The 23,004-nt window shown below is 33.6% G+C and overlaps 1 protein-coding gene across 1 annotated transcript in view; it reads right to left on the bottom strand.

The window, feature by feature from the left end:
* Window positions 1–19,770, bottom strand: part of LOC132714876 (uncharacterized) — a 43,156-nt gene extending 23,386 nt beyond the window's left edge. Inside the window, exons 1-2 of the mRNA XM_060697795.1 lie at window positions 19,662–19,770; window positions 17,092–17,889 (exon numbers count right to left, since the gene is read on the bottom strand). Coding sequence (XP_060553778.1) covers window positions 17,092–17,889; window positions 19,662–19,770 — 907 coding nt within the window. The remainder of the gene's footprint in view (window positions 1–17,091; window positions 17,890–19,661) is intronic.
* Window positions 19,771–23,004: the final 3,234 nt, after the last annotated feature.

The following is a 23,004-nucleotide window of genomic DNA, read 5'->3' as shown; positions in this document are numbered from 1 at the left end:
GAGGTGAATCATTATTCCTGTAATTTAGTGATGTTGATCATTATTCCTGTAAAGTTGGTCGATTCTAACTCAAGCACTCAAGGATCAAATAACAACATAATGAAACAGTTTTTAATAAGTCAAGGGAAATAACTCTACAAATACTGGATAAATCCACAAGCGAAACCCCAGGAACAAACTAAATATGCTGAACAACTTTCCAATAAGGTTTAATGACTCTATGTCAAATCCTTTTTGAGTTACATGCGACACATGTTGAAAATTGCAAACATTTTCTAAGTCAAGGGCAATAACTCTAAAAATACTAAATAAATCCAGACGAAAATACCCAAGTGCACAACTACACATGCTGATCAACATTCCTGTAAAGTTTCATGACTCTAGGTCAAATACTTTTTGAGTTACATGCGACACAAGTTGAAAATTACAAAATTTTACTAAGTCAAGGGCAATAACTCTAAAAATACTAAAAATATCCAGACGAAAATACCCAGGTGCACAACTACACATACTGATCAACATTTCTGTAAAGTTTCATGATTCTAGGTCAAATACTTTTTGAGTTACATGCGACACAAGTTGAAAATTACAAAATTTTACTAAGTCAAGGGCAATAACTCTAAAAATACTAAAAATATCCAGACGAAAATACCCAGGTGCACAACTTCACATGCTGATCAACATTCCCATAAAGTTTCGTTGAATTCCAGCCATTAGTTGCAGAGAACTACTCCGGAAACGAAAATTCGGACGGACGGACAACGCCAAAACTATATCCCCCTTCCGATTCCATCGGCGGGGGATAACAATTCTTTGGCCAACATATAATTTTTATGTAACATTGAACCTGACCTTTTAATTGATATAACATTTTCTAAAGTGCTTGCACAAATCAAAGTAAATTTCAAGCTAGATTTTCTAAAGTGATTATTCACAAGTTACATCAGCAAAGGACAGATAGATTTAACACACACAGAGCCAAGTGACTTTTTGAAATCTATGGTAAATGAAAACAAACCAACAAGTTCAGGTAGTTTTTCTTTAATAATTTTTTGATATTTCCTTATTTTTCATGGAATAAAGTCTAGAGCCTGCTCATTTAAATGTCTCAAAGTCAGCCACACAAAGACTTTCTCTTGGGGGTAAAAATCAGAATTTTTCAGGTCTAACAAATCTGTAAGTTTCACTTCCTGACATCATATTTCTGTAAAACTACTCTGGTCTGTTGCTGTTCAATTGTCACTGTTTCCTATTTGTAAAATATGTTTATATTCATGCACTTTCAGATGATCTTTTCTAGATGATTTGTAATTACAGAAGCTGCAAGCAAACGGTTTTTCTTTAGTATGTGTCCGGACATGTCTGAGCATGGCCCGGCCACACCGGAACTTTTTTCTACAGTCAATCACGCTACATATGTACACCGACAATCCGTCTATCTTTGAAATAGAATAATAATTAGAGAAGTTTTGTTGAAGAATCTGCGCATTTGTCAGTTTACCAGACTTTGCATGGTCTAATGTTTCCTCATGCATAATGGACTGTGTTGAATTTAAATCACCATCAAAGCACATATCTGAAAAAGAAAACAGCTAATTTCTATATGTTCAGTAAGGAATCAAGGCTCAAACTTAAAAATATGAATTGTCTACATCAACTAGTCCAATCCCACTCCATCTTTTCAGTATATCATATCATACAATAATAAGGGTGCAAGTGGCGGCATGGCCAAGTGGTTTAAACGCTTCAGACTAGTAATCTAATGATCGCTAGCCGCAAGGGTTCAAACCCTGACAGGGGCAAGTTGTTGTTTCCTTGCGCAAGAAACTTTACACTCATTGCTCAGTACCAGTTAGTTCTAGGAAAAGATTCGAAAGTGTGTTAATAAGCTTATAGCTTCCTGCACAATCAAATTAAAATAAATTCTGTATAAACCAATAAGAGTGCAACGAAACAACATGTCACTCTTGGCACAAAAGGTTGTTACGTCTGTCATATGAACACATAACACTTCTTTGGCTAACATAATTTTTATAATTTTTATGTAAGGCCATAGAAAATTAATCTTTAGACTCTCATCCAGGTTTCAAGAAATAATTGGGGCGGGTGGGTGGAATTTATAATTTATTTTGTCCCAATTCACATTCACTACACAGCTTCCGTGGTCAAGATTAAGGCTTTTCAACTGGCAAAATTTTTCAAATATATTGATGAACGTCGCATCATTTCCAACCAGATTTTGATCAAAACTAAACCCAAGCCAATCACAAACAGTTTTCTTGTTTACTGCATCATATATTTCACATATGACGAACATTTTGACAATTTTACTGATCGAAAACGAACGTATTTAAAATCTTGATCACTAGACGCTGTAAACCTCAGTCTGATTTTGATGCGTTCTTCCCGCGAATTAATTCGACCATGATTTTCGGACGAATTTTCGTCCACAGACGTCTGCGAAATGAACAATTTCTTTTTTATGAAAATAAATTATTTTGGAGCGGAAAGATTTTGATACGGGCGGGCGAGGATGAGAGTCTAAAAATTAATTTTCTGTGGCCTAACACTGTAGTCAACCTTTTTTTGATATAACATTTTCTAAAGTACTGTTGCACAAATCAAAGTAAATTTCAAGCTAGATTTTCTAAAGTGATTATTCACAAGTTACATCAGCAAAGGACAGATAGATACACACACATAGCGCCAAATGACTTTTTGAAATCTATGGTAAATGAAAACAAACTGTTATAATCTAAATTTATCTTGTTTTTTTTTTGCTTGTTTTGTAAGTCTTAAACAGTTAATGCACATATACTTTAATGTATAATTTATCTATAAATATTAACTTTTCTTTCTTACTTAAGTTTTTTTCTTATTTTCATTTAATAATGTACTTGATTATTTTTATTTCAACTATTGTTACATTTCACATTAAATGTGTCAAGCTTAAATTATAACTAAGATTTAATCTACAGATTAAAACACAAATTTAATATATCCTGCTTAAAGGTAAATATACAGAGATGTTAATGGTTCTAGGTGACAATATTTTTTATATGATCAGGGATTTTAGGCCCTTAGGTAATAATTATGAGATCTGCCATCACATACAGTATCTATTGAATATGTGATTGTTTTATTTCCTTTCCCTTTTTAAATGTGTCAATATCTTCCTTTATGATAAAATCTGTTCAATTTCTTGTATGTATATATACTGGTCAGAAATTCTGTGAAGTCATATTCCATCTTGACTGTCACAGAATAAAGAACTTATGTTTTTCAAAATTTAAATCTTGGATTTTTATTTATCAGGTATGTTGAGTTACTTATTTTTCTATATCTGCTGTTTTTCATTCAATGTTTCACTGTAAGAAATATGTTTTATTTTATCTTAAGCTGTTTCTCTCAAATATGTTTTAATTATATATTTTGCAGATTTTTCAATACTTTGCATATTAAATAATCATTGTATTTTATAACTTAAATAACTGAGATCTTGGAATATTTCTTATTGTTGAAGTAAATTAAATTGTCATAGGATAATGTACATGTATAACATTAAGTTTTCACTTTATAAGAAATGTTAACTCAATGTATTTATTTATATAAATTTTTAAATAAAATATTTCTATTTTAGTCATTAATAAATTGTTCCATAAGTAATATTTTTCATATAATTTATAAGGATATGGTTGGTTTTAGATATTCAGATAATACTCTTTTACTCAGTCATCAGTTTCATTTCAAAGCTATTTAAAGTTCATTTTATAAGTATCGGTTGATTAAGGATTTTTATCATCGACCAAGATCTCGGTATCTTCTCACATGCAAAGCGAGTTATTGTTAAATTACCCATATCATGTATTTGTTAATTTAAATATTACAATTACTGAATGATTCTTATAATTATTTATTATGTATTGTAAAATATATATATTCCATCTTGACTGTCACAGAATAAAGTACTTATGTTTTTCAAAATTTAAATCTTGGATTTTTATTTATCAGTCCTCTAGCTTATCTCCAAAGCGGGGCATGCATTCAAACCCGTATAACAAAACCAACAAGTTCAGGTAGTTTTTCTTTAATAATCTTTTGATATTTTCTTATTTTTCATGGAATAAAGTCTACAGCCTGCTCATTTAAATGTCTCAAAGTCAGCCACACAAAGACTTTTTCTTGGGGGTAAAAATCAGAATTTTTCAGGTCTAACAAATCTGTAAGTTTCACTTCCTGACATCATATTTCTGTAAAACTACTCTGGTCTGTTGCTGTGCAATTGTCACTGTTTCCTATTTGTGAAATATGTTTATATTCATGCACTTTCAGATTATCTTTTCTAGATGATTTGTAATTACAGAAGCGGCACGCAAACGGTTTTTCTTTAGTATGTGTCCGGACATGTCTGAGCATGGCCCGGCCGCACCGGAACACTTTTCTACAGCCAATCACGCTACATATGTACACCGACAATCCATCAATCTTTGAAATAGTATAATAATTAGAAAAGTTTTGTTGAAGAATCTGCGCATTTGTCAGTTTACCAGACTTTGCATGGTCTAACGTTTCCTCGTGGATTATAGATTGCATTGTATTTAAATCACCATCAAAGCACATATCTGAAAAAGATAACAGCTAATTTTTATGTGTTCAGTCAGAAATCAAGGCTCAAACATTAAGATACAAATTGTCTACACCAGCTATTCCAATCCCACTCCATCTTTTCAATATATCAGACAAAAATAAAAGTTTGAAGAAAGAAGGACTGAAACTCTTGGCACAAAAGATATCTATGTCTGTAATGGAGACACAATTCTTTGGCTAATGTATATGTAAAATTGAACTTGACCTTTTTATTGATATAACAGAGTTCATGCACAAATCAAACTTGGAAGTAAATTTTAAGATTATTTTTCAGAAGGGATTTATCAAGTTATATAAACAAAGGACAGATAGATACACACACTCACAGAGCCAAGTGACTTTTTGAAATCTTAGTGGTAAATGTCCCCCTCATCCAAACATTATGTGAAGGATGAGGGGCATTATTGAAGTAAAGCCGGAGGCTAAGCATGTATTCACAATAGCATGTCAGTCTGACGCTACTCGCTAAACGCCGATTCAAAGAACCGTAAAAAGTAGTCCGTGTCGCTATATAAACCATGTAAACCCCAACAGAATCATAATTTAAAGAATAAAAATTTTGCCGTAACATAAAAACTCATGGGAGGGTAAACATAGAGAACAGATTAACTGTCAATAAAAAATAGGGTGGGTCGATACATGCTTAGCCTCCGGCTTTACTTCAATAATGCCCCTCATCCTTCACATAATGTTTGGATGAGGGGGACATTATTTCCCGTAAAGCCTTCGGCTTTCGCATGTATTCACAATAGCATCTTTAAAGATACGGCAATAATTTTTATAGACTAGTAAGTATAATTCTACAAACTCTTAACATTCAAAAATAATAACAGATAAACACCATAAATTTATTTTATTTACCCACTTATACATAAAGTATTCTTTTGACTGCAAAAAGCACATGTATCTTAATTATTAATATTATCTTCAACTCAACTTTATCAGTATAAAGAGAAAAGAACTGTCATTTCATTACACTGACAAACTATCTCTAAATAAAAAACATGTCAGAGAACTTCCTTTAAAAAGGAATCTCATGCTAAACTTTAAATGTTACTTGTAAATACAGCATTTGCAAAAGAAGAATTCCCCTTATTCACAGACTGTCTATGATAAAACTTATAAAAATTGTTATCAGACTTCCAACCTGCTGTAGTCAAAATGTTTTTAATAGAACAATTCCTTTTAAACGCAGCAGACACTGCAGCTGATCTAAATGAATGTGCCTTAAAATATGACACATCAATTCCAGATAATTGTAATACTGTTTTCAACCATCTGGCAATTGTACTAGTTGAAACCGCATTAAAAGTTACATAAGACACAAGTAACTGTTTTGACTTTCTTAACTTTTTAGTTTTCTCAATATAAAACTTTAAAGTATGGAAAACACATAAACTTTCTCTCTGAAAGTGTTCTAACTTAACACAAAAACTATTCTCTTTCCCGAGTTGAGATGTTTTCAATAAATTTCCAAAATAAAAAACAATGTAATTAGAATTAAGTTTCATAAAGTCTAAATTCAATGAAACTAAGGTTTGAGCCCTTGGAGCACATGCCAGAGCTATCAGTGCAGTTACCTTCAAAGTCAATGTTTTCAAACACAAAGATTCAAGAGGGAACCAAGAAGCTAAAAGCTTCAACACAGTCCCTACATCCCATGTAAACTTGTATTTAGGCAATACTGGTTTTATGTTAAATATTCCTTTCATAAAACGACTAATTAAAGATGGAGATTTACACCACTCATTTCCAAGAATAGTTAGTGTCTGTAACAACATTGATTTGTGTGTACTCACCACAGAATAAGACTTCTTGTTGTTGTGTAAAAAATACAAATATGATATTACCTCAGACTCAGTCGTTTTAACGGAACTTTGACATTTTTGTTTACACCAAAGGCACCATTTATTCCAAGCCAACGCGTACTGTTTCCTAGTTCCAGTTCTCCAGGATTGTAAGATGACTGACACAACTTGTGGTGGAAATCCTTGGCTTTGAAGGTATCTGCTGATAACTGAACTGCGACCAGAATCAAGCTTCTTGCAAGAGGATGTAACATTCCATTGTGAGGCATCGTCAAAATGTCCTTGTGACGGGGTAATCTAATAGGGACAGAAATTAATAAATCCATGATTAGTGGAAACCAAGATTGTGATTTCCATAAAGGAATTATCAAAATTGCCCTATTTACATCGTCTTCTATTATTTTGTTAATAACCTTTCCAATTAATGAAAAAGGTGGAAACAAATATGGGTTATAAGATGACCAAGAAAAAGAGAATGCATCAGTTTTATATGCTCCAGGTTCAGGGAACCAGGAAACAAATTTTGGTAATTGATGATTCAGGCGAGATGCAAACATATCAATATCAGGAAGAAACAATTCTAAACAGATACGCTGAAAAATATCTTTTTTCAACATCCATTCTTTAGAGTCTGAAAAATGTCTTGAATAAAAATCTGCCTGAATGTTTTCAGAACCTTTAATATAAGAAGCTGACAAAAAGATATTTCTACTTAAGCACCAATCCCAGATTTTGAATGCTAAATTATCTAAATCAGAAGAAACCATTCCGCCCATATCATTTATATAGGCTACTGCTGTTATATTATCTGAACAAACTTTAATATGACAATTACAAACTTTGTCATAGAGAGATTGAATACCATAAAAAATGGCCAGCAATTCTAAAAAATTTATGCCTTTCATAAATTCATGTCTTGACCAACGCCCATTTGCGTGAAACCTAGAAACTAAATCATAACAACCCCACCCAAGCTTACTTGCGTCTGATCGACAAGTAAATTCAACTTTTTCTGGTCTAATTCTCTTACCATTCTTCTCATGAATATTATTAATCCACCAATGCAATTCAATTATACTGTCTTGATTTAACTTGATTTTATTGTCAAAATTGTTATCATGTCCTAAACCTAAAACTTTACATCTTTCTAATTGCCTATAATGAAGTGGGGCTTCTAAAATGGCATAAAAAGCATTTATGATTGACCCTATAAAGGATGCTAATTCCCTAACAATAACTGTCTCTTTTTCCAGTAATGCTTTTGCTTTCAAAATAATTTTATCAATCTTTTCATCTGTTAAATAAACCGTAAAAGTAACCGAATCTATCAAGAAGCCAAAGAAAACAATTCTTTGGGTTGGTACTAAAACAGATTTTTTCTCATTCACCTTATAACCCAAAGATTGTAAAGTATCACAAATAATACTGGCATTTTTACTACAAACCTCTTTTTCTTTATTCATGTTCAAAGAATCATCGATATAAAAGGAACACCTGATACCTTGTGATCGAAACCATGCATAAATAGGCTTCAACAATTTTGTAAAAATTCTAGGAGCTGCACTATACCCAAATGGTAGAACAATAAAGGAATATAATCTGTTTTTCCATATAAATTTTAAATATTTATGAAATGAATGATGAATTGACACAGAAAAATACGCATCCTGTAAATCTACTGAACAGAAATAATCATTTTCTTGAATAAGATCTAACATTATTTTAAAATGTTCCTGCTTAAAGTGCTCATAATGCACAAAATTATTTAATGCCTTGAGATTAATAATAGGTCTAAACTTGCCATTTGGCTTTTTTACAACAAAAATATTTGATACAAATTGATCATTCTCCCATTTAGATGGCACAAATTTTTCCTTTTTTTTAAAAAAATTTTCAAACCCTTTTAAATCAAAAAATTTTTTTTTCATTTTCATTAAAAGGAATTTTTTTTGGGTAAAACAAAAACTTTAAGAGGGAACTTTTCAAATTTTAAATGGGTAGCCCTCAAAACTTTGTTTAAAACCGGCCAAAAGGGTTAAAACTGTAAAATATTTTTCCCAAGTATTTTAAACCCTTTTTTTAAATTTTCCCACAGGATTTTTTTTTCCCCTCGGGTTTTGGGCCGGGTTTCGGGGGGGGGTTGTGGTTTTGGGTCCCTTTCCTGGGGAAAAAAACCCCGGGTTTTAATTATTTTCCCCCCCCGAAAAATTACTTTGGACATCCATAACGGTGAAGGGCCTTTTCCCCGACCTTTGTTTGAACATTTCTAAAGAGGAAAATTTTTCCTCGAAAACTTGACCTTCCATAAGGTTGAAAGAAATTCTTCTCTTTCCCCAAATTCAGACCTGTTTCACAAGTTTTAATTTCTTTGGAAACATCATCACCAAAGAGGGAAGTGGTAATAGGTGTATTTATTCCACATAAATTCCTGTATTTTTTATTCAAACTTGGACGAATAAGATATCTGCGACGTACACTCAAATTAAATTGAACTTGACCCAAAAGAGTGATGGCATCAGAAATATACTGCTTTGCGTCTTGATTTGCCATGATAGCTGGTTTAAGAATCTTTACCAACTTCAAAACTGGAACTAAACCAGAGGCTAACAAACCTTGAATCTCCTGAAAAAGTCTGTCATAGGATCTAGCCTTTTTATCCATTGCTTTCCATACTTCATTGTTCACTATCGGAGAATTCAACATCTCACAGTTTTCAGGAACACAATGTCTCTCACATAAAGAGTCTGTCTCACATTGAGAAGTACACGCCACATTAACAGCCTTTGCTAAAGAACTAGAAATGGCTTCACCTTTACTTTTCGCCCTAATTTTGGGCAAAGCCCATACATCATTTTCATCAGAAGAACTCATATTCTCATCATCTCCAAAAAGAGAATTAATCAATCTCTTTGTCATGTCTTTGGGTTTTGATGGTCGTCTTATGCCAATAGAATCATCATCATCTGAGTCATTAGAATCTGGCTGCAACTGAATATGCATATTGGGTGCATTATTCAAATCAACATGTTCATCTGGATCATCATCCAAAGAATGTGTAAAAGACTGGGCAATACCCAATTTAGTTCTTAAAATCTCAATATCATCAGCTGACATATTGTTCAAATCTATAAGATTTTTTCCAGGATTAGTCACTTTATCCTTGGATTTGGAATTTACACTTTTATTCTTCTGTGTAGTATTTTTCAATTTTTTACCTTTCTTAGAATTTCTATCGGGTTTGACAATAACAGACTTAACCCTACCTTTTTTAGGAGAGTCATTTTCTTTCTCAGGGAAATCTTCCCTTTCAAAACCCGAAAATTCTCGCTCCGAACCGGAGGATGGACATACGAGAACATCGTTCTCGCTATGGCTCATTTTTTCACTTACGTTCAAAACAATACAAAAAATACAGAATATACAGAAAATTTATGATCTGGACAGCGTCCTAGATCGAGCCACATATACAAAAAAGGTCGGGAAACTTACCTAACCCCCCAAAAAAAAAAAACGATAAACTCAAAAAACTGCGACAGCGAACACGTTACTAAACTGTAATTAGCAAGCGCCGGAAAGACTATGATTCTGTTGTTGGGTTTACATGGTTTAATATAGCGACACGGACTACTTTTTACGGTTCTTTGAATCGGCGTTTAGCGGTTTTCTTGCTAAAAAATAAGGAATAAAGTGCAGCGATATCAAAATATGCTTTGCCAAATATATATATCCACGTTTTTGTTTTAGATTTCTGCAGTTGTATCAAATAAACACTAAAAATTAGAAAAATGATCAGCATGCATGGTTCCCTCATGGTCCTCAACACAATTGTAACATAATGGCAGAGTATTAATGAGTCACATCAACCAATCGCAACTACTCCGCCCTTTCTGTCAGTCTTCGGATAAGGATCTCGGACACAATAGTATGAATACACAGAACGGATGTGGTATTTCGGTCTTACCTACGCTTAAGAAACTAGACATGTAAACAAATGGTAATTTAATGCTGGGAGTTGTTGACAAGTTTATTTCCAATATATCAAGTAAATGCCCACCTAAAATAAGTGAATTCATAGATACAAAAGCAAACACTACATTATTTGTATATTTATTATTACGGTTGTAGAAACCGAAAGAGCAAAATGCCAACCTGTTGACATAATAAATCAGTCACATTTGTTTAAAATTGTACATCAGTGGGCATATTTAAATTTAAAATGGTTGTCAAATATATTTTCAATCATAATTGTACCGAAACAGACTTAATTTTCTTTTGGATGTCAATTATATGAACATTCCTTAAATACATGCTCTCTCTTTATGTTTACATCTGAAACCACGTGGTAGAACTACTTTCACTCCGTATTGTTTCCGAGGTTATTATAGATAATAGCCGTCCCAGCCACAAATACAGTACATTTTAGGTACAATAGAAGTACCTATAAAGCCCCACAATGTAGTATCAATATGGTATCACTTAAGTACCTGCTTCTAGTGTACTTTATTTTATGGAGCAAAATTTAACATTCAATCGAACAGGGGGAAGTACACTTAAAGCTCCGTTTAAAATATTTAAATTATGCTTCAAAGATACTTCTTTTAAGAAAGCATATATAAAGCATCACTCAGGTAGTACCTACAAGCTCAGCATGGTAGGCTCAGGGAAGTACATTTTAAGTATCAATTTAGGAAGTACCTTTAAAGCTTTACCAGAAGTACAATAGAAGCATCACTTGGAGCCCTTTTAAATATCAGCTTGAAATTAATAATGAAGTACATTTGAAGCACAACATAAAGAAGTACATTTAAAGCATGATCATTTATTGAAGTATATTTAAAGCATCAAACACTATATATCTTAAGAAGTACAATTTAAGCATCAAGTTGAAGTTCATTTAAAGCATCATTGAAGAAGTACATTTAAAGCATCATAAATTACATGAATAAAGTTTTAAATGGTTAAAGGGTATAAATCTATATCTTATGAAATATTTTAATAAACTCTATCAACGGTAAAATAACATTGTTTCCATTTTTATATGATTGATTGTACTGTTAATATAACCCATAATTTACTATAACAGAAGGGTCCCCTTGCCCTCAGAATGTAAATGTTATGAAAAATCATGACCTGCACAGGCATGTAATTTACTGGTACATTATAATGTAAAGAAAAGGGCAGATTTAAAATTTCCCCCTCAATAACACTCAGTGAAAAAGATTTAAATTAGGACATATGTAAAATTTATGAAGAGAAACAAAAACTAAAATCATAAGTGTTAATTTAAGGTAAATTTGAAAAGGCTGTTGTAACAAAATAGTCTAAACAGCTTACCATTATTCCATTGAACAATAGTAAATTTCCATTTCCATCTGATTGAAGAACTCATTTAATGTCCAATTATAATTTCATTAAAGTTCACATTATAAAGTTGTTTCATCTAAATGTCAATTTAGGCACATGTTTAACTTTAGTCCTAAGCATCTTTATAAATTATAAGCACTGAGGTCCAAAGAAACTTCCTGAGTAATATTTGAATTTTCTGAGAGCCAGATTTGTTCAGGATATTAGATTACATGTTGTAAACCCCACTTATCTAACACTTTCTTTTATATAAGATAGGCGAGTTTAACACAGGCTATTATGAAAACAGCAAGGAGAAACTCTTGACCCCTCACTGACCAATTACACATGGTTTATATTATGTTGCAATCTCTTGTGTTTGTGAGTTAAATTTTACTCAAGTCTCAAAAGTACATATGAAGTCCCTAGAAATATGCTTTATATTTTCATATAAGTGTTTAAAGCATCATTGAAGCCCCATTACTGTTCTTATCTATTTATTAATGTTTACAAAGTATCAACAAAGTCCCTGGCACTTCCAGCAGAAGTTCCCTGGGCTTCTACTGAAGCAGGTATGTGTTTAAGGAAGAGTATACTTGAAGTTCCAGGGGCTTCATTTGAAGTATGGTTGTTGTGTATCATTGAAGTATGTAGGACTTCAGGTGAAGCAGGTCTTATTATCTGTAAGTATATCTGAAGTACTTTTCAGGTATACTTAAAGCTGGGGGACTTACCTGAAGCATGTGCTTCATTTGTGGCTGGGGAGGCAGTTCCGAATGTCACACCAACAAGAGTTCTTGACAAACTTACGACGTGCCTTCACATGAGTGATAAAATTCTCTAATTGTCCTCATGTAAATTGCCGTACTCGTATATAAAAATAAACAGTAAAAAAAAGTTTTGTTTGCTAACTTCCATGACCAGGTGTCATGTGATAATTACTAGTGATATATGAGTATTTAATATAAGCTGGTAAAGTTATCACCCTTTCCTTTTGTCACAAGTTTTGTAACTCGCTTGTAAACATCAAAGGCTTAAACTGAGACCAGTCCATTAGTCAAAGTTCCGATGTGTCGATTTTTTACACAAATCCTTTCAACTTGAGACTACTTACCAAAGTTCTACTGTACTTAACTAAATACTAAAGATCCTGTAACTTACTTACTACTAACAACACTGATCCAAAAACAATGCAGAAGATGGGCCTTACACAAGTACAGACATTTTTTGTAATTCTCAGATCTTACACTATGGATAATAAACTTAATCCGGATCTTAGCAACTGTCCAAGGGTACAAATAATCTTTGCCAATATTGAAGGTTATAATAATTTATTGTTCTCAATAAAGCTGTCAATGCCATGCACTAAATTTTATTACTGATATATTTTAACTTTTTAAGTGTAAAAGTTACCAACCCACATTAATTTTGCAGAGTTGTGGTCAGGTGTATGAATTCCTATAGCCTGTAACAGAAGTGTACTGTAGGTATCATTATTAAATGTGTAACATTTCTATTATTGTTGGTCATGTCCAGCCAAGACATAAAGAGTTGTGCTTTTGTTTTGGACAACTGAATTTTTAATCACGAAAAGAATAATTGCTTTATAATATTTGGTCTAGAGTGGCTGGGTTTTCGTTTGGGGCTGCTTCTTGGCTCAATTTTTGGTCTGACAGGACAAATAAAATATCACTTTTTGGTATTTCAAAAAAGTTACCTTTCCTTAATTTGAAGAATATCCATTAACAATAATAAGCTTTTAAGTTGTTATTATTTCTATTTCAAGCTCAATAAGGTCTATTTTAGCTCATAATGGTCTACTTTTAGTTCAGATGGGCCAGTCAAAAACAACAATGCAAGAATATTGATATAATTATGTGCATTTTTGCAAGATAATTTCCACAGCAGAAGTTCAGTTGAAAACTGACTCTAAACACAAGTGATAAGACAAACTTATGATCTTTTTCTTTCATTTATATAATTCATTCAAAGCAGTACCTACTGCATAACTGACATTTGGTTAGACAATTACAAGATCATTATCAAATCCCATGTTTAAAACATCATAAAGCCTATTTTATTACCTTTTTTTTCTGTCCAATAAGTACTGGTCTCAGGCTTGACATCTTCTAAATCTTCTAAGTAACTCTAAGGAATCAGAACCACTCAAACTGTCTCAAGTGTCTTAAAAATTATCAGTTTTTCTCCATAGTTTAAATTCCAAAACAACTTAAAATTTGGCTGATACGCCATTCTTATGGTTATTCAAGAATTAACATAAAATTTATGCTATGTGTGTTAGTATGTTTACTTACTGGTATTTGAAAAATTCATTCAAATTACATCAAACATGTCCTAGACATAATAAGCTTTATAATACATACATTATTATACATGTAATGTTAGCGAAAATGCAAAATCTACAAAACAACAAAACATAGCAGGTTAAGCCCAACCCCCTCTTAAAGTATCTCAAAAATAAGATACACATGCACACACATTTCACTGTTTTGTTAGTTTGCAGACAGTGTAACAGCATATGACAGCAGGACAAGAGACAAGCTCAAATCTAAATACCCCACCCGCTAAGTCAGGGCATAAAAATCATGATTTTTTCCAACTTGTGAAGAAGAGAAAACATGAATGTTAAACATGTAACAGTAAAACTGTTGCTCACAGAAGCTGGAAACATTATCATGGGGCAGTTATTTCAACTTTCCAGCATTCACAACCTGTTGAAACAGTTTATTTACACTGTACTTTTCATGCATTTTAACAGGATCATTTTACTGTTGTAGGACTTACCTAATATGAAAGGTACTTTAATTTTTCACATAAACATATCACAATATATCATTTCTATGCTGGCAATTCATATACCGTAATTAAATTAATAAATACACACTTCTTAATACATATACCAATCTAGCCTAGTATTTCATGACACTGTCCAGGGACCTTCAGGGGAACAGGTCTGAGTCTATCCAACGGGAACATTGGTGTGGTGAAATTAGGTGAGATGAGCGAAAATAGTTCATTTAAACAGCAAAACTTACTACTGAGACAAAATAAATTATAAAATTTCTGGAAATTTTTTCTGAAAAATGAGTTGCTATACAGTAAAGAAGGGAATTACTACTCCACTGGAAATGAATTTCATCACAGAATCGCTCTAAAAATATGTTACAAAATTCTGTAAAATTGAAAAGACAAATAAGCATGACTATAATTCTGATGTATTTTTTCAAGTGGAAATTTCGGCAGCAGCCGTCTCAAAATAGATCTGGCTGATTTATTTCACACATCTTTTATATGAGACAGCCAGGCAAAAAATGTCTGTTTTATTTTTACTTTAACAATAATGTACAGGTTTCTAGGTCTCTCATATTTATTTATTTTCTCTCATTGAAAATTGTAACAATCATCATATAATGCTGAAAACAAATTGAATTTTCAAACTACAATGTCTACACACAACACATAATAAGTCTATATTAAGTAACATATATGTTCAATACCTGGCCCTAAGTATTATGCCAAAGGTTATTTGACAATTGGACATTTTATCTGAGGACGAATATAGAAAAAATAGCTGAGTGTTTATTGCAAATAAACCCTTAACCAACTAAATATCTTATACTAGGACTTGTCCATCTTTAAATCGAGACAAAGACAAAATTAATGATCTCATCAGTTTAAGGCATAATGTACAGAGTGAATTGTAAACAGTGTAGACTATAATGAGATTAGTTTAGTTCAAATGTACCAGCTGATTAGGTTCATGGTGGTGGTAGTTTTCTCTGCGGATCACAGCAGTAAGCCACATTGAATTTACCAGAGCACAGTTTAGTCTGGGTAGGCTGTCAAGCTACGTAACCAGTACAAGTTGCCTTCACTTTGGCATAGAATTGACATTTCTGTACATACCAGAGCAGAGGTAAAGTGCGAATGACTGTAGGAAGGATTTAATGATCAATCACAACAAAACTTGAAAAGTGAACAGCGCCGTCAGGGAATCGAACCTGGGCCTCCCAATTCACAATCAAAATTTTAATGCTCTACCTATTGAGCTAACCAGACGGTTTTAAGTCAATATTCGTTTACAGTTGAATTTATAATACTGCATGTTTGTATCGTTGTTTTTCATTGGATAATCAAGGTGTTTATATATCCTATATACACCACTGTGGTCAATTTATGAAGTTATTTCATTTTTTCTCTTATATAGCAAGTATGCAGTATTATAAACTCATTATAAAGATTCTTGTATCTATCATAGTTTATCATAAGCTACATGTATGTATAGCTTTTAATCGATCTAGGTCAGCATGGGGTAAAGTTGGTCGCCACTAGCAGGCTATGCGTAAAATGCCTCTATAAGTTTCTTTCTTTGGATATAAACTTACATAAGAGTAAAACAGCAGTCATCTTAAAACATGCAACAAGTTTTCTTTACTAAATATATGATATATTTCAAGAAGCATGCCTCCAGAGGTTAAACAAATATTCTCTAAAACATTGATTTTAAGAAAAATATATTAACAGTTCAAGAAATGTTAAAATATTCCAAATCAAAACACTTTTACACATTTTGAACATTTTTTTTGACATCTAAATTTCACAAAAATTACTATGAATCTGGAGGAATGCTGCTTAAACAATGATAAACAGTCGAGAATTTCAAACCATCTAAAGAAATAGATTATGCATATTGTAGAAGAAAATCAACATAGATTAGAGTATGAAAGACCCTATAAGGCCTAAAATATTTTATTTGTTTTTCTGTTCCTGCTAACTAAGTTACCAACCACGAAAATCAAAGCAGCAGTCAGCCAATGATAATAACATCTGTTTCATGTTTTTGCAAAATATGTTACATTAATCAAAATTTTGAAAGTTTGGTTTTAAACTATAAACATATACTAAGCATGAATGCTTTCTTTTCTTCCATCATACCATGTTTATGGTGACCCTAGTCATTATCAATTGCAAGTGAAGTTATAAAACAGTTTTGCATTTTTATTAATCTCCATGTTGATTTTCTTCTCATAAAATCTTAAAGACCACCTTTCAATCCATTCTGAGTTTAATTTGTTTTTTAAATGTGTAAAAATATTTCATTTAAAAAAGAAAAAAAACAACCTTTTTTGAGCCAACAAATTAAATGATGGATAAACAATACACCTTGTTGTATGTATTGTTGAAGTTGAAATCTGAGGGAATTTTTTAACAATTAATATGCCAGAAATGCAGAGAAAGATGGCCTTTAAAGTTATTACAAAAGTTCACTTACTGTAACCTTGAGATGAGAGGTCAGCCTGGTTCCCGGCAGCACCTTGAGTATTGTCATAATTCATTCCAATGGATATATTTGGATCCCAGCTCTCCTGTGAAACAGCTGGTCTACCTGGCTCTACACCTGTAATCTCTAACTCAAGTTCACTTTCACTTATTGCTTCCATCTTAACATAATCAGACTGATCATTCTCACTTCCCGGAGTTTGATCAGATCCTGAGATCACGTTTGTTAAATCGGAATCAAATCCAAGTCCTTCCGAAGTTTGTTCGTGATGTAAATTAGAGTTAGAAGTTTCAGATGTAGCATCATCCTCTTTATCCGCACAGTGAGAGCTCATATTTTGTGTGGCATCCATTTCATGGGATGCTGATTCTTTTGAATTGTCAATAGTTTTGCTATTTAACACATCAACTTCACTTTGTTCAGTAGATTCATTATCACTAGTAGGTTCTATTTTAATTATCTGTTCTACAATTTTATCATCATCCTTCACAGGACTGAAACTTGAATCAAGAACTGGATTTCTGCCACTGCTTATAGACGGTCTCTTTGGCGGTCTAGTTTGACGGTAAGGCTCATACCTGACACCAGTGGATCTTATTGCAGATGACCTAAGCATCGCCACTGGATGCACTGGAGGAGGACCTTGACCTCTAGGAGATTGAAAGGTCATCATTTTGGAGAGATATTTTTCAGGTGACCTGGTGTAAACATTTTGGTGTGCTTGCATACTTTGTTGTAACGCTTCTGCAGCCTTCAGTTTCTCTTCTTCCTGTTTTCTGTTATGATGGTCTGAAATCAAAGTCAAACTTCTGATCATTTCAATTAAAATACATCAAATTTCTGGGCTCTTAAAGTTGTTTAAATCATAATTTTCATTACAATTTAAAGCAACCTTCAGCTTTTCTAAAGTTTAAATATGTTATTTTACTATGAATTGTTACACATAATTCTCAAATCAAAACAATTAAGGTTGAAAATGAAACTTGCCCTCAATAAAATAAACAAGAGGGCCATGATGGCCCTGAGGTCGCTCACCTGTATATAGGCCCCCGAAAGCAGGGCCAGTTTAAACCCCAGGGCTTTTACTTGAACAAACCTGGAAGACACCCATTAGAAGATGTTTCATGGTGTTAAGTTTTTACTACACACATATAATGAAAAACAATGATCTCTGCTCTCTCCCCCCCCCTCCCCCCCCCCCGGCAGGGCCAATTTTAACCCAAGGGCTTTTATTTGAACAAACTTGGTAGACACCCATAAGAAGATGTTTCATGCTTGACATCTAAGCTCTAGCTCAATGGGTTTTTTAAAAGAAGATTTTTTAAGTTTTTACTATACACATATAGTTAAAAACAATGACACCCCTGGGGCGGGGCCAATTTTGACCCCAGGGCTTTTATTTGAACAAACTTGGTAGACACTAACTAGAAGATGTTTCATGCCAAATATCTAAGCTCTAGCTCTTAAGGTTTTTTTAAAGAAGATATTTTAAGTTTTTTCTTTCGGTTGCCATGGCAACCAGAGTTCTGCATGGAATTAAATTCTTTGAACAATTTTTAAAGGTGACCACCAAAGGAATATTCCTGTGAAGTTTGGATGAAATTGGCCTAGTGGTTTATGACGAGATGTCATTTAAAGTAAAAGTTTACGGACGACCGACGGACGGACGCCGGACAAAAAGCGATCACAAAAGCTCACCCTGTCACTTTGTGACAGGTGAGCTAATAAATCAACTTAAAGTAATTTGTTTTATTTGTTAGTCTACATTAAAAACATATACTTGCTATTGATTTCAATGGTAGGAAATTACTAACTATTGAAACCAATGTTAAGAAAAAGTGTAATAAGAAAATGTGGAAAAAAAAACCAACACATAATAACATTCCGGATTTTGCCTTAAAACAACACAAAATTCCCTTCCTTAGGGTATGGGTACCTGTCCCCAATAGGTGTCTACAGGGTTCGTACAGACATCCAATGCCAAAATTCAAGGACTTTTTAAGCACTTTTTAAGCAAGCACTTTTTAAGCACATTTTCCCATTTTTCAAGCCCATTTGTCGCACATATATCAACACAATCTTCAACCTAAGCAGGATAGTTTATTTGCCATTTTTTGTTGAATACACATTTTCTAGCCACAATTTTAAGGAATTTATAGAAGTACAACAAAGGGCGCATCAAGTACAGATTAGTTCACAACAACTGCAATTTGTCCATCTACTGTTACATGAAGCAAACATTTCATTTATTTGATACTGAATTGGATCCTTCTTTTTATTTTGTTAACTGTTGATTGTTATCGACACTATGTCATTCAATCATTTTCAAGCAAATTTTCAGCAAATTTAAGCACTTTTTAAGCACTTTTCAAGAGCGTTATCAAATTCAAGGACTTTTAAGCACTTTTTTACATTTTTAAGCACTTTTTAAGAAAGGGACTCAAATATAAGCACTTTTTAAGACTGTACGAACCCTGGTCTAGTGCCCTGTATTCACCCAAAATTAAGGGCAGGGCTGCTTTCCCAACCTGTGTAAATGAGCCCAGGGTTTATACACTTACTTTTGAGGCAGAAGCCTAGGAACTGAGATTTTATGTCCTCGTGATCTTCAAGGAAACCTTTACCAAACTGGGAAAGCCCTAATGATTGAGGGTGTTCCATCTGCCACATGGCTGTCGAATCACAATTCTTCTTCTGTACTTGTATACCAGCTGTTCAACCTTTCTTGTAGAAAAAAAAAAAATTTTCCTTGGTTTAAAAGTCAAATATTAAATTTTGTTGTATAGCTTTATGTTGTACAGCATACAATCATAATAATTTCAAAATCTGTACAATCACATTGATTTCAGATTTTTATGGTTATATCTGATAGGGAATTTTAGCTAAAACTGTCCCTGTTATTAACATTTGTAAATCACATAAGAAAAGAGACTATCCTCCCTCCCCTGTTTTATTTGTGTGTTTCACATATAAGACAGAAAAACTAGTTATATGTTTGAAACATAGATAGTAAACAAAACAATTTCATGCAATCAACACCTTAGAAACAAGATATGTTTGTAAAACATGTATGCCCCCTATCAGCAGCCAATTATTCATGTGATAAGGTAATTATGCATGACTTCTGACCCAGTGATCAAACAATTAATAAGGGTTATCAAGTATCTACTGGTCATGACCTTGACCTTTGACCCCCTGACCCAAACTCAATAGGGGTCATCTGCTGGTCAAGACCAATCATCATACCAAAGTTTGAAGTTCCTAAGCGTTTAGTTAATTGATCAGAAACCGTTTTTACTTACAAGGTCAATGTGACCTTGACCTTGACCCCAAAATCAATAGGGGTCATTTGCTGGTCAATGACTAATCACCATGCCAAGTTTGAAGTTCCTTAGGCCTAAGGGTTTCTTTTATTATTGATCCGACACCGTTTAACATACAAGTCAATGTGACCTTGACCTTTGACCCCAAAATCAATAGGGGTCATCTGCTGATCATGACCAATCACTATGCCAAGTTTGAAGTTCCTAGGCCGAAGCGTTCTTTTAGTTATTGATCAGAAACCGTTTTTACTTACAAGGTCAATGTGACCTTGACCTTTGGACCCCTTGATCCCAAAATCGAAAGAGTAATCTGCTGGTCATGAAAAAATTCACCATACCAAGTTTGGAGTTCCTAGGCCTAAGTGTTCTTAAGTTATTGATCAGAAACCGTTTTTACTTACAAAGGTCGATGTGACCTTGACCTTTGACCCCTTGACCCAAAACTCAATAGGGGTCATCTGCTGGTCACCACCAATCATCATACAAAGTTTGAAGTTCCTAGCCTAAGCGTTTTAGTTAATTGATCGGAAACCGTTTTTACCTACAAGGTCAATGTTACATGACCTTTGACCCCTTGACCCTAAAAACAAAATAGGTCATCTGCTGGTCATTGACAAATCAACCATACCAAGTTTGAAGTTCCTTAGGCATAAGGGTTCTTAAGTTTTTGATCGGAAAGCATTTTTACCTACAAGGTCAATGTGACCTTGCCCTTTGACCCCTTAACCCCCAAAATCAGTAGGGGTCATCTGCTGGTCATGACCAATCACCATACCAAGTTTGAAGTTCCTAGGCCTAAGGGTTCTTTAGTTATTGATCGGAAACTGCTTTTTTTACCTAAGAGGTCAATGTGACCTTGACCTTTGACCCCTTGACCCCAAAATCAATAGGGGTCATCTACTGATCATGACCAATCACCATACAAGTTTGAAGTTCCTAGGCCTAAGGTTCTTTAGTTATTGATCGGAAACTGTTTTTACCTAAGAGGTCAATGTGACCTTGACCTTTGACCCCTTGACCCCAAAATCAATAGGGGTCATCTACTGATCATGACCAATCACCATATCAAGTTTTGAAGTCCCTAGGCCTAAGGGTTCTTTCGTTATTGATCGGAAACCGTTTTTACCTACAAGGTCAATGTGACCTTGACTTTGACCCCTTAACCCCAAAATCAATAGGGGTCATCTACTGATCATGACCAATCACCATATCAAGTTTGAAGTCCCTAGGCCTAAGAGTTCTTTTCGTTATTGATCGGAAACCGTTTTTACCTACAAGGTCAATGTGACCTTGACCTTTGACCACTTAACCCCAAAATCAATAGGGGTCATCTGCTGGTCATAACCAATCACCATACCAAGTTTGAAGTTCCTAGGCCTAAGGGTTCTTTTGTTATTGATCGGAAACCGTTTTTACCCAAGAGGTCAATGTGACCTTGACCTTTGACCCCTTGACCCCAAAATCAATAGGGGTCATCTACTGATAATGACCAATCACCATACCAAGTTTGAAGTTCCTAGGCCTTAAGGTTCTTTACTTATTGCTCGGAAACCATTTTTGCTTACAAGGTCAATGTGACCTTGACCTTTGACCCCTTGACCCCAAAATCAATAGGGGTCATCTACTGATCATGACAAATCACCATACCAAGTTTGAAGTTCCTAGGCCTTAAGGTTCTTTAGTTATTAGGGGTGTAACAATACAGCAAAAACCGTATTGCAATATATTGCCATTTTGCTGAAGCGTATTGCAATATATTGCAATACGTATTGTCGTGTATATGTTTTGATGTAAAGATGGAGTAACATTTATATATTATTATTTTATGTATATATTTTTAGTAGAAACTTAATAAAAATGTAAGGAATAAATAGAAAGTAGTGTCACACAATTTGATAAACAAAAACTAGTCGTGTGTAACCTTTCACATCTGGGCCGCTTATGTAAATTATGCGGCCGCTTATTGACTTTTAAGTGTACTAGTTGTCGGATACTTTTATCTTACGTTGGCGCCAACAAAATTTGCCAATTAAAGATTTTATGTGAAATTTGTACAAAATTAGAAGGCAATTAATTGAAAATTATGATTTTTATAAAATACCGGTTTTCCAAAAATAGTACTGCGGTTCGAAATTCATTTTTTCATATTGCAATATATCGGTATACCGGTAAACCGTTACACCCTTATTAGTTATTAATCGGAAACCGTTTTGCTTACAAGGTCAATGTGACCTTGACCTTTGACCCCTTGAGCCCAAAATCAATAGGGGTCATCTACTTGTCATGACCAATCACCATACCAAGTTTGAAGTTCCTAGGCCTAAGGGTTCTTTAGTTATCACTCGGAAACCATTTGGTCTACGGACCGACGGACCGACAAGTGCAAAGAAATATACCCCCTTTTCTTCGAAATGGGGGCATAAAAACTGAAATTACATATTTAAATTATAACTATTACATACCAGCTGTTGTATTTGACTTTTCAGGACAGATTGAGAAAACCTTGTAGCCAGGTATATCCTTGATGACGTCATAGTCTGGTGATGTCATCTTTGTAAGGTTATTTCACCTTATAAAACAA

The sequence above is a fragment of the Ruditapes philippinarum genome, unplaced genomic scaffold (assembly GCF_026571515.1).
Source record: "Ruditapes philippinarum isolate M1 unplaced genomic scaffold, ASM2657151v2 ctg2357_1_1_1_1, whole genome shotgun sequence".
Classification (NCBI taxonomy): Eukaryota; Metazoa; Mollusca; class Bivalvia; order Venerida; family Veneridae; genus Ruditapes; species Ruditapes philippinarum.
Note: the sequence above shows the minus strand (reverse complement) of the source record. Positions and strands in the feature narration are given on the sequence as shown.